Below are 13014 nucleotides of genomic sequence, written 5' to 3'. Positions count from 1 at the left end.
GGAAGAAAATCATCTGGGGGAGTCAGGGCCAGGATGGAAAGGAGAGGAAGAGAGATGAAGGAATAGCAGGCAAGGAAAGACAGGCTTTGAAGTGTGGCCAGGCTGGCCGTTTCAAATAGGAATATCCAGAGTGGAAGAAGGAGGAGAGAAGGAAAATGGGAAAGTACAGGCTGGAGAAAGATAGAAGTGTTAAAAAGGGTTATTGAAGGTGTTAAAGGTGGGGTATGTAGTGTTTGACAGAGCTGTTTGAAGTTGAATGAGCAGGGAAAGAGGATGAAGGCATTATCTAAGTAACAGTCTAGAAGTTTTGGTATATTTGCTGTGATGTTTGGTCAGTTTCCCAAGTATGGGGGGGGGGGGGGGGGCAGCCTGCTCCACCCCCCCTCTCCCCCCCCAAACCTTGGTATGTGAACCCAATACACTGGGGCAGCTAGATCATTACTGGCTTGTAAAGTATCAGGGATTAAATTAACTAATGAAACCCTAAAAGTGATGGGGGTAGAAGGGGCTGGGATAACAGCCCCACTTTTGGGGGATACCAGGCTGAGAGTAGGGGATAAAATGATTACTGGGCAATTACTGTATGTACCAAAGGCAGGGACTAACTTGTAGGGAAGGGATTTGATGATGAAATTGGGCATTCAAATAGCAAATTGTTAGACTGGAATAACAGTGTTATTAATGGAGTGCTCTCAGGTCCTGAGAGCAAAGATCTATTCACCTCTGACTGGAAAGACCCTGAAATGGGGGCGGAAGCAACAATACAGATGGACAGTTTTACCTCAGGGGTTTACAGGGCCACCAATTTATTTGGGCAAGTTCTAGAACAGATTTTGGAGCAATTACAACCTCCCGAGGAGGTATTACTGTTACAAATATGTAGATGATCATTTATTGTCAGGACAGGAGAAAAGAGTTGTGAAGGAAGCTACTGACAAGCTATTCGGCTCGGGAGTATTGAAAAAGAAATTACAATATGTAGAAGGAGAAGTCAGGTATTTAAGGCATCTAATGTCTGAGGGAAAACAAAGAATAAATCCAGAGAGGATTCAGGGAATTGTTGAAAACTAAGAAAGAATTAAAAAGTTTTGAGAGATTTTTTTTTTTTTTTAAGGAATCAGGCACCACGAAGTCTGAGGGAAAATGGATACTCCCTGATGGGAGAGAAATGCTGAATAAAGCACCAATGAGGCAAATATTAACTGTTTTACATCAAGAGAGTCACTGGGAGGTGCAAGCAATGTGTGATGTTGTGCTAAGAAAGTATGTCTGTGTAGGAGTATACACTGTAGCGAAGCAAATATGCAGAGGATGTACCGTATGTCAAAACGTAAATAAAAAGGTCATCCGTAACCCATCTAGAGGGGGACGGGAGCCAGGGATTTGACCTTTCCAAAGCATACAGGTAGACTTTACCGAGTTACCTAAAGTAGGGAGACTAAAGTACTTGTTTGTCCTAGTTGACCGGATGGGTGTAAGCTTTCCCCTCGGTATCTGCCACTGCGAACACGGTGGCTAAGGTATCACCGGAGCAAATAGTCCCTAGATATGGGATAGTTGAAAACATTGATTCAGGTCACGGAAGTCATCTCGCTTCACGAGTACTGCAAGGGCTAATGCAGGCCTTAGAGATTCAATGGAATTTTCACACCCCCTGGCACCCCTCCTCTTCTGGGAAGGTAGAGTGAATGAACCAGACATTAAAGAAGCAATTAACTAAGTTAGTGTTAGAAACCCAACTTCCTTGGGTAGAATGATTACCTTTAGCACTCCTCCAGGTTCAAACAGCACCAAGAAACGATATAGGAATTTCACCGTATGAGATGCTGTTCGGATTCCCCTATCTGGGCAGAAGGGATGAGATACCACAATTCAAAACAAGAGAAGTTTCCTAAGAACTGTATTCTGGGGTTGTCCTCTTCTTTGTCATCTCTCAGGACCCGTGGGTTGTTGGCTCAAACCCCACCTTTGGAATTCCCCATTCTCCACCATCAACCAGGAAATTGGGTCCTGATTCGGACCTGGAAAGAATCAAAACTCCAGCCTGAATGGGAAGGACTATTCCAAGTACTACTAACCACTGAAACAGCCGTAAGAACTGCACAAAAAGGCTGGACTCACTATACTCGAGTGAAGGCATCCGTCGACCCTAGTACCTGGGAAGCTGTTCCTACAGAAGACTTGTTGGAAGTTGAAATCGAAGAGAAAAATCTTGTAGTGGACTGTGAGCAGGATAAAAGCTTACAGTTGTAAACTAACCTTTTATTTTCACAGGTAACTAATGAGTGTGACTTGTGATTGAGAGAAGGGACTGGCCTATAGCGAATCAAAGTGCTCCCAAGGGGTTTTTGTTCTAGTAGTAGGGTACATATATCTTACTCTTTGTATTGGTAATTATTTGGAAACCTAAGGGTTAAAAATAATGACCGGGAAAAATCAACTATTAATTTTGTTTCTAGTGACTGTAGGCCTCAGAGAAGGCCTTGGTCAATTGGCAACTTGGAAAAGGCATGACCAGATAATAGTAAGATGGGATACCCCGTCAAAATAGGGGTGAATGTGACAGAGGGTTATGTACCACAATCTGTCATGTTTGATGCTTGTGAGGTGTTAGCTTGTGGAGATTTAAATGCCCAATGACAACTGAGCAGAGAGAACAAGTAACTGGGAGACACCCAACAGCCAGATTGAGAGCAGCTGTATGGAAACGATCCTCTATTGCCATCAGAGAAAGGGAGAAACTCAAGGAGAAAACAGGAGAGAAAACAGGAGGCTCTCTTTGAAATGTGGCAGTTCAAACATTTGAGATTGAAACAGGGTATGGGGATGTGAATGCCTGGATAGAATGGGTCAAATATGCTGTCCAGAGTCTCAACCGTAGCACTTGCTATGCTTGTGCCTCGGGACGACGGATTGCCCGGATAGTGCCCTTCCCATTGGGGTGGACCAGGGATTCCCAGGGGATGCGATGTATGATTGCATTGTACCAAGAAAAGACTGCCTGGGGAAATGAGGCCTGTAAGTCTCTCTCTTTGCTGTTCCCTTCCTTGCGTGATAGCAATATCAGGGTTCCCCCTGCATTCTCTACAGCTACAGGTGACCATGCAGCTTGCCTCTCACGGCAGGGTGTGAGCGCTACCCGGCATCTGGGAGAATTTGCCTTGTGCACAAGGACCTTGAATGCTACCAAGGACCTGATGGGAAACTGCTCAAGACTTGAGATCCCCAGGGCAGATCTGTGGTGGTACTGCAGAGGGAAGATCTTATGGTCCACCCTACCATCTAATTGGGGAGGCACTTTTGCACTTGTTCAATTAGCTATACCCTTCACCCTGGCATTTGAAAGAGAAACATCACAAATACACAGAAGAAGTAAAAGAGGCTCAGGAATGTCATTTGATGATAGAGTGTACATAGATTCTGTTGGGGTGCCTAGAGGAGTTCCCGATGAACAGAAAGCCAGGAATCACATTGCTGCAGGGTTTGAGTCGCTGTTCTGGTGGGTAACAATCAATAAGAGTATTTATTATAGTCAGCAGATATTCATAAATCATACAAGGGATGTGATAAGAGAAATCGCTGAACAACTAGATGCCACCAGCAAAATGGCTTGGGAAAACAGAATAGCATTAGATATGTTGATCGCGGAGAAAGGAGGGGTGTGTGTGTGTGTGATACTGAGCAACCATTGTTGCACTTTTATACCCAACAATACTGCCCCAGATGGCACAGTAACTAGAGCGTTGCAAGGGCTTCCCGCCCTTGCCAGTGAATTGGCAGAGTAATTAGGAACCGGCCCTTCCTTCGCGGGATGTTCGGAATCTTGGTTTGGTAAATGGAAAGGGATCCTAGCGTCCGTATCTGCGTCCTTGATCGTAGTATCAGGAGTTTTGACGGCCCTTGGTTGTTGCATTATCCCCTGTGTAAAAGGACTAGTACAGCGGCTCACTGAAACTGCACTATCGAAAGAAATGACCGTGGAGCCACCACCTTACTCACGTAAGGCGATGATATTAGAGGGGATGGAAAGCAAAGAAGGTGAAGAAGAGGAAGAGATCTACCAAATTACACCGCAGAGAAAAGTTTTGCAAAAATCAACAGTTTATAAAGAAGAAAAGGGGGGAATTGTGGGAATAAAAATGTTGTTTTTGCAGAGTTACGTTGTTTAGAGGGAAGGAATGCGGTGTTGAGATAGGCTCGCAGTGATAAGAAAGCTTAACGGACAACCTTGTAAAATGCAGACAACCGGACCCCTCAGAGCAGCTAGGTGAAAATCACGGCGTCAAGTCAGATCAGTGAAGAAACATTACCGCTTCAAACAGTAAAAAAGTCAAAAGAAATTTGAAATTGAACAGGCCGGCAACTGAAGGCCACGTAGTGTCTGTGAAGCGTCGGATAGGTTGTGAACCTGGAATACCCAGTCAGTGGGGAAACAGGGGAGGGTCCCGGTCGTCGAGAAAGAAAGTACATAAACCGTACTGTGTGACTAGTAGGCGCGCTCCTGCTTGTTGGACGCGTGCCATTGCGATCGCGAATAAATTACTACTTCACTGAGATCCTCGCCTGAGCCTAAGCTACTGGCTACGGAGTGTTTCTCACGCTCCCTGCGCGTAATCCTGGCTACAATATACCGCGTTATCGAAGGTGCCTTTTAAACAACAGTGATAGAAACTCAGGGGGCGATAGTACTGACCCTGGGTGTGGAATTATCCACGCAGGGAATAATCCACGCTGCACCAAATATGGTAGCCACAGGAGCGCTAATATACATAGCGCGTGCCAGATGCGACGTGAGAATCCTGCACCTGGATGGCCTGTCCCAAATGGCGAGAGGTGGTACTGGCTACGTGGCAATAAAGCCAGGAAGGTGTTGCCCCTGGGATGGAAGGGAGCTTGCACCCTGGAGGCAGTAATTCCAAACGTGACTATTATTGAAGACCCACAAAGCCAAAGCCCCCTTGAGACCACACGCAGGATTAAGCGGACTCCAGACAATTCTCTAGTAAAATTCTCTAGTATTTCACAGCTTTGCAAGGTGGTTTTTACCTCGGTGAGGGGTGGGTGAATTAGAAAAAGCTATTGTAAATATCTCCGCTATAACTGAAGAACTAGAAAATAAGTTTGATAAGTTTGCAAAAATAGCACCGTAGAATCGAATAGTATTCGATTCATTAATAACCTCATAAGGAGGAGCGTGCACTGTAATTAATGCTAGTTGCTGTATAGATGTAGATCAAACGGGACGGATTTGACTGATATTTGGGGGGAAAAAAAGGTATACTGGGGGGCGTGGGGGGGGAAAGATCCTACATAGAGTAGCTCAAGATGACAGTTCCTGGGCATTTAGAAACATGTGGGAGAAACTAACTTCGTGGTTACCTGAACAGAATTGGCTCAAACAACTATTTGTTGGTATTGTAAAAATAATGGCGTTGTACGCCTCCCATCCCCCGTGACATCCGAAGAAGACTATTGCGCCTTAACGTTGGAGAAACTCAAGAGCGCGGTACGTGAAGAGGTGCAAAAACAACAGTAGGAGTAAGGAAAGGAGAGGAGGGAGCTGTGAGAAACTAAGTTGTGTTTTTGCAGTAGAGAACTAATTTTCTGTATTCCGAGGTAGTTGTGCAGTCATAATGAGGAGAAACGCCACGTGGGTAAGCGGACAGTAGGCGGCCTCACTGTTCCGAAATAAGGCAGAAGCTTGAGGAAAAACAGGTTGAGCAGCGTGGGCACGGTAAAACAAAGATCACAGGTTCCTGAAACATAAGAAAGGAAAAAAAAAAAAAAGGAAATAAGAAGGGAGAAATTAAAGGGTTGAAAAAGAAGTAAAATTGTACATACATGGTACATACAGGGGAGGGGATCAGGTGTCGGGGAACAGGGACTAAAAGTTGATGCTGTGCTTACTGCAATGCGCTCCTGATCGGCAGGACGCCCGCCACTGCAACCGCGAATAAAATAGCCTCAGAGAAGATCGCGTGTCAAGAAAATTATTTGAGATGTTTCTCGCAGACAGACTTGACGAGAGAGGACCAAGAACACCCGCGCCTTCTTTAAAAATAAATAAATAAATAAATAAATAAAAAGGCAGCACGGGGGCAGCCTCAGGGTCGCCTTCCCACAGGGAAGCGGCGCCGTGATTGGCTGGACCGTGAGGGCGGATGTGGCGTCACGGCTAGCCTTAACTCAGGGCGGAAACGCTCCGTGATCGGCTCGGAGGAACGCAGGGCGGAGGTGCCGTGCAGGGCTTGCCGGCACTATGGGCGGAAGCTGTCGGGCCGGGCCGGGCCGCCGCGGCGCGGTGCCGCAACGAGGTTGGTGGTCGGCGCCGCCCCGGGCCGGGCCGGGCCGGGCCGGGAGGGGGCGAGGCGGCGGGCGGTTGGGGCGCCACGCGGTCGGCGGCTTCTGCGGAAACGGCCCTTGTGCGGGGCGGGGGCGGCGCCGGAGCGGAGCGGACCGGGCCGGGCGTGCGGCGGGGTCTGCACTGCGCGGGGCTTCGGAGGGCTGGGGGAGAGGGGGGCGAAGCGGCGCGGGGGGGGGCGGCTGCGTGCGCTTGGCCGACTCCCCTCTGGGTCGGATGGACTGCTCCGTCCCGCGGCATGCTGGGAGCTGTAGTTCTGTGGCGCGCGGCCGGTCTTTCCCCGAGCCGGGGCCGGGGCCGGGGCCGGGCCGTGCGCGCCGGGAGGCGCAGGTTGCCGCTGGCTGCGAGCGCGGCTGCCGGCGGTGAGGCGAGCGAGAGCCTTCGGGGGCGCTTCCCCGGAGCGTCGGGCCGGGAGGGGTGGGGGCTGCGGCGGCCGGGCGCGGGTCCTCGCTGCGCTCGATCGTCGGGCTGCGCCTCGGAGGTTTTCCTCCCCCCGCGCGCTGACGGCCGGCTCTCTCCTTTCCCTGCGGCTCACCAGGGCAGAAGCAGCTCCCCGCCGCTGGGACCCCCGCGGGGTTTGTCGCCGAGCGAAGGTGGCGCGGCAGCTGAAGGGAGGAAAGCTGCAGCTGGCGTGCTGCAGTCGCAGGTTTCCCAGGAGAAAGAGCAGCCCGTCTGTCCCAGCTGTCCGGGTAAGTCGCAGCGACCTCCGGGTGAAATCCGGGCGTGAAGGGGATTTTGGTGGCTCTCTTAGACGGCTAGCCCTACCAAAGGTCGCATCGGTTACAAAAGGTAGTAGTAACCTTGCAGTTTGTGTGTTCTGTAACGTCTGTAGCACAATAAACTGGCAGGTGAAGGAATGAGCGGGTACAAATACACGTGACTCTACAGCTGAGATTAAATAACGTGCAGGTTCTTCTGTGTTTTGTCTTTCAAAGCGCGTTGTTTGACTCGGTGGTCCTTAACGATGATCCTCGGTGGTCCCTTCCAACTCAGGATATTCTACGATTCTGTTGTTGCCGAGCGCCTGAGCTTTTTGCTCACATTACTGAAGAAAGGAATGGCTGTGCTTCTTCCCCACCCCCCTCTCTTTTTCTTTTTTTTTCCTCTCCTCTTCTCCCTCGATGACGGGGACTCGAAATGTTTTTCTCAGATGTCCATGTGGAAATTTTAAAAAAAAAAAAAAAAAGAAGCTGATGGTGAACACTGACAGAATTGGGTGACACTTTCAAGGTAGAGGGCAAAGAACGTGGAAATTCCTAGTACGTTAGTGTTACTCTGTTAGCAAAACCGACGTACACGCCGCTTGCTGTTCCTAGTTTTTTGGTTTGGCCTGGTTTTCCTTTCAGAAGTCTCCCCGAAGGCCTTTGTGGACAAAACTTTGTCCCGCTTCAGCTTTAAGAATTATCCTAGAAACAATGAACAAGTGCTTGCAGGGCTTTATGGAACGCTAGTTGCGGTCAGTCAAGAACGACTTGGGAGGCAATTCCTTTCGTGGAATTGTAGAGTGATCGAGAGATCAAGGCCAGCGTTGTGAAGAAATAGTGCCAGGTTATAGTCACAGGTGACTGCCTTCTGAAGGGAACAGAGGCTCCCATCTGCAGACCAGACCATCTTTACTGAGAGCTTTTCTACCTGCCTGGGGCTTGGATCAGGGACATTGCTAGCGAGCTTACGAGCTTAGTTCAAACTTCAGATTATTCCCTACTCCTGCTCTTTCACGTGGGTACCAACAAGTTTGCAGCAAGAAGTCTGCGTTCAATCAAAATAAATTTCAGGGCCCTGGGAAGATAGCTAGAGGATTCAGAAGCACGGGTTATCGTCTAGCATTTTGGGATATATTAAACACAGTGTAGGCAGCTGGTCAAAAGAGGTGATTCTCCCACTGTATTTAGCGTTGGCGAAGCCTCTCCTTCAATATTGTGTGCGATTCTGGGCTCTACAATATAAAAAGAACGTTAAGATCCCTGAAAGCGTACAGAGGAGGGCAACAAAGCCGGTAAAAGGATTGGAAGGCACGCCCTGTGTGGACGCTACGGTACTTCTGCTAGCTCCTCGGAATTGTATATAGTCATGAGTAACGCTCCTGATTCTAAATACATAGTCTTTCCCTGCATATAAGCCGAACGCTATTCTACAATCGTTTGCTTCTTCCGGCAGTGGATTCTGTCTTTCAGTGATTTATGGGTACTTTACATGTCCTGGATATTGCTTTCCAGATACCTGGAGCTTGCTAGCTTTTCTGTCTCCCAGACGTGTGGCTGATAGTGGTCTAGTCTTGTGAGCTGTGCTGCCGTGAAGTCTGTCACCTGTTGATGTTGAAGGTACTTTTCTGGAAAGAGGAAGGTGGTAGGTACAGTTTCACACCAGGCCATCAACAAAATCACTTACTCTTTTTATCATCTCCAGACGTGTTTCCTTCGGTGGCTTCTGGACTTTGGTCCATATTGTAGGCCCCGAGAAGGAAGGAGGTTGGCTTTTCATAACCACAATTTCTTCCAGCTGTTTCAGATGGATTTCATGGTTGATTCTAGTTGAAATGACTGCCTCAGGAAAAAAAAATAACAAAAATGGTAGTCCAAACAACTTATAAAAAAAATAAAAATAAAAAACAAACGAAAACACCGCTCCCATTTCCTCACAGCTTATTCATTTGCTGTGGTATCTTCTTTATGGAAAGAAGTGTCCTTTCCTTCCCAAGCTGTAAAGGAAGAGTTCAGGTACTCTTCACTTGTGCGCTTTAATCTGTGACGTGTTTGTTCGCATAGAACTTCTGGGAAGTTTGGCGGTAGAGTTTAGGGTTTACATGTTAGGTAAACAGAAGTATCGCTCAACTCAGAACATAGTTAAATAAAAGTACAATATTTATTTAAAATGAATAAGTGTGTGTCTATAGTCTTGTGTCCTTTCTTTGCAGAACTCAATAGTTAGCCTTTATACATATTTCTAAGTTGCCCGGTTTATCAGTGTACAACACAGCATTCGGGAATATCATCTGAGATTTTAGGTGAAGAGGACTGTCCTTTGTTCAGTTGTGCACTCTTGTGTGTCAGCCCTGATTCTGAACCGTATAAAAGCTGGAAACTTCTTTCCGGTTTTCTCTCTAACCTCACTGAAGTGTGGGTACTTCCCAGCGTACGTGATACTATTCAGCATGTGGATATTCTGTTTCCTCACACTAGCTACAATTCCGGTGAAGTTACGCATCTTGAGCCTGCATGTTAGTGTTTCATCCTTTCAGTTCCACAAAAGGAGGGTTCAGTGGAAGTTTTGAATCCTGTAGAGTGGAATACAGGTTTTTAGCCTCAAAGGCTTTAGTTATTTTTCCCTGGTGAGCTTTGGAACAGAAGATATGTAACATTAACAATTTTTTATTATTCATTTCAGGACTCTTTGACAGCCCTCCTGGATCCGATGATGCAAAGCTCACTGACATATCCTACCCAGGAGACCAACAATCGGTGACGTTTGGAACCAAATCCCAGGTGGGAAACATAAGTGATCAAAGTGGAGCAAGAATTCGTGTTGAGCATGGGGATTCAAATAACAAATGCATTTTCGGGAACTGGCTCTATCCTTCATCGCAGGTGAAAGCAGCTCTGTGGGCCCTCCAAGGAGGCACCTCTGCAGTGATTGCAAGTGGAACCCACCCAAAGATCTCGGGTCGTGTCATCACAGGTGTTGTGGAAGGGAAGAAAGTTGGAACTTTTTTTTCAGAGGTAAAACCTGCAGGTGAGTACGGAAGTAACATGTACATTGGGAGCTGTAGAGATTTCCTGGAAGTTTAGGGTCAAAATTTGGCTAGGCCTGCCTGTTCAACAAATGGGAAACTACGCTCTGCTTGACAAACGGCTTTTGAAAGGTAACTTTTAATGTTGGAATAGAACATCTTGAATCGTCTGCTCGGGTTCCTTCCAGCTGATGACTTGCTGCATCAGACTTGCATTCAAAGAACTGGGTAGAATTTGTATTGCTTTTAGTCTTAGAGGTTATCATCTATTATTGAAGATTCCAGGGTGAAAGCGTGCATATAGAATGTACGGCTGAACTAAGATAGTGTGTAGTTTGGGTTTTTGTCGTAAGTTCTTTTAATGACTCGGTCTTTTGTTACCGTATGCAGGAATGTTTTCCTGCCTCTGTGTTGCTGTGACAATGTAACAAGGGCCGCAGAAAGTCAGACCAAAGATCGGTGGTCTTAGCAGAATGGAACGAGTATAGAGCGATACTTGTGACTTGCACTTTAAGACAAGCCAATGCCTTTGAGTATAAAAACGCTTAATGTGTTTCTTGTAAAAATCGGCCATATCCTTTGAACCCATGTAAACACTTAGCATCCGTGGGTCACAGCAGTCACGAGCCTTAACTAGGTATTGTGCGTAAACTCTGGAGCTAGCACTATGTGGAGAACTGCTTCCTTTATTTTGTGTGTGTTTGTGGGCAGGAGGAGCGTTGAAGTTTGCTTCCTGCTAGCTTTTGATGCCCCCGCCTTCTGTATGGAAAGAGAACACGGGTGATCGATCTCTGTTCAACTTCTATGATATGAGACATCGTCTTTTCCCTCATCGTCTCTTTGTCACATGAAAAAGGTTTTTTCTTAGTCCTTTTCTACAGAAACTGTTCCAAAAGTTTGGCGATCCCTGTTTCTCTTGGCTGAAACTGTTTTTATTCTACTGTGACCTTTTTAAGATAGGCAAAAATAAAATTCTGTGTAGCATCCAAGATGCAAATGAACCTTCAGTTTATGAGATAGCAAGGCTAACTTTGAGTTTTGATCAGACTGGTGATGTTTCTTGTTGCCTTTCCTAGGCCTTTTCCAAAAGCTTAAACGTGTAAGTTGCTCTTCGACGCTGATGAGCATTGGGGTGATGTTTTCATAGGATTATGTGCAGTACCGAGGCCTGATTTCCCCTTTTGCCTCTGCATTTCTTCACGTTTATCTGCTTTGAATTGTGCTTGCTATTTGGTTGCATAGCGGCTGCAAAGGAATCACAGGCTGGTTGAGGTCGGAAGGACCTCCAGAGGTCACCCGGTCCAACACCCCTGCTCAAGCAGAGCCACCCAGATCTGGTTTTCCAGGACCACGTCCAGACAGGTTTTGAAACCTCACAAAGACCGTGACTCCACGACCTCCCTGGGCAGCCTACGCTAGTGCTCAGTCACCCTCACAGCGAAAAAGTATTTACTGATGTTCAGGAAACCACAGGAGGGGAACATCCTATGTTTCGGCCTGTGTCTGTTGCCTCCTTTTTTTGTTCCTTGGGTACCAGTTAGAAAAGTCTGGCTTTGTCTTCCTTCCACCCTCCCTTCGTGTATTTACAGACATCGATGAGATCCCCTCCAAGCCTCCTCTTCTCCAGGCCGAACGGTCCCAGCTCTCCCAGCCTGTCCTCATAGGAAAGGTGCTTCAGTCCCTTACCGTCCTCGTGGCCCTCCGTTGGACTCTTTGCAGTGTGTCCAGGTCCCTCCTGTACTGGGAGGCCCAGGCCCAGCACTCCAGGTGCGGCCTCACCGTTCCTGAGCAGAGGCGGAGGATCGCCTTTCTTGACCTGCTGGCAATACTTTGCCTAATGCCACCCAGGATACCCTCAGCTGCTTTTGCAGCAAAGGCACATTGCTGTTTCGTGTTCAAGTTGGCGTCCACCAGGAAACTTAGCTCCTTTTCCGAGAAGTTCCTTTCTGGGAAAAAGTGCGATATCAGCGCTTTTCACTTTGTCCTACTGCAATAAATTTGTATCAGCTATAAAGCTTTTCATCTTGTAACCCCACGTCTCAGACGATTACAAATATGGTGAACAGCAAAAGTAAAGGTGAAATCTTACTGCGACCCTTCCTCTACCATGGAACGTGGTTACTCCCATTCTTTCTTTTGTCTTCTGTCTTCCAAAACACGCTTGAAATAGTCAGGTACCTTTTTAAAATGAACTCTTATCTCCTCGCGTGTGTCACTTTTTTTCGAAGAACACGAAAATACGCTCTACTTTATAAAGTATGACCTCGCTTTAAAAAGCTGTTTTAACGCTCCTTAATTAAGTCTTCTTAATCAAGTGTCCGCTAGTTCTTTTCTTACCTCCTGTTATTTTCCTTAACGTGGGAATTCCTGCTCTGGCAATTTCTGTAGGACGCTTCTGAAATAGAAGTCCGGGCCTATTAGTCACATTTCAAGTCATCTGTCCTACAGACAATTTCAAGAGAGTTAAAAATGAAAACGTAGCTTATCCGTGAGCTACTTGAGAACTCCTTAGTGAAATGCTGCGTGAGCCTTTTGACTTGTTACTTCTGCTTCTGTTTCAAAACTTGTTCTGTATCGTTTCAGTTTGAGACAGGTTCTTTGATATCCACGCCAAGAAGAAAACCTTTCTTCTGTAGGAACCCTTCAGTGTGCACAGGGAGAGGCGTGGAGAGAGCAGCTATTCTGCAAGCTGTTACTCAGGCCGCTTTTGGCTTCCAGCGCTGTTTGTACATTCCCGTGTTGTTTTGCAATCTTTTCTCTTTTCGTTAGTTGTCTAATTAAACTTTTTCAAAGGATGCCTCCCTGTTTTCAGTTTTCTCCTAAATCTCTCCTGAGATTTAGCCGTCCTTGTATTCTTTTGCTCTTTGTCAAGTCTCTTTGATACAAGCTGTGTGCAGCTTTGATACGAGCTTGTTTGTCCCCTGTG

At 47.0% G+C, this 13014-nt stretch overlaps 1 protein-coding gene across 1 annotated transcript in view; it reads left to right on the top strand.

Moving 5' to 3' along the window:
- Nucleotides 1–13014, top strand: part of LOC310898764 (uncharacterized protein) — a gene marked incomplete at its 5' end in the record, with an annotated part of 75975 nt that overhangs the window by 8073 nt on the left and 54888 nt on the right. The window contains 3 exons of the mRNA XM_083834211.1: nt 6900–7050; nt 9746–9843; nt 9946–10090. Coding sequence (XP_083690337.1) covers nt 6900–7050; nt 9746–9843; nt 9946–10090 — 394 coding nt within the window. The remainder of the gene's footprint in view (nt 1–6899; nt 7051–9745; nt 9844–9945; nt 10091–13014) is intronic.

The sequence above is a fragment of the Anser anser genome, assembly GCF_964211835.1.
Source record: "Anser anser genome assembly, chromosome: 4".
NCBI classification, from domain to species: Eukaryota; Metazoa; Chordata; class Aves; order Anseriformes; family Anatidae; genus Anser; species Anser anser.
The sequence above is the reverse complement of the archived record's forward strand: the minus strand, read 5'-3'. Positions and strand labels throughout refer to the sequence as shown.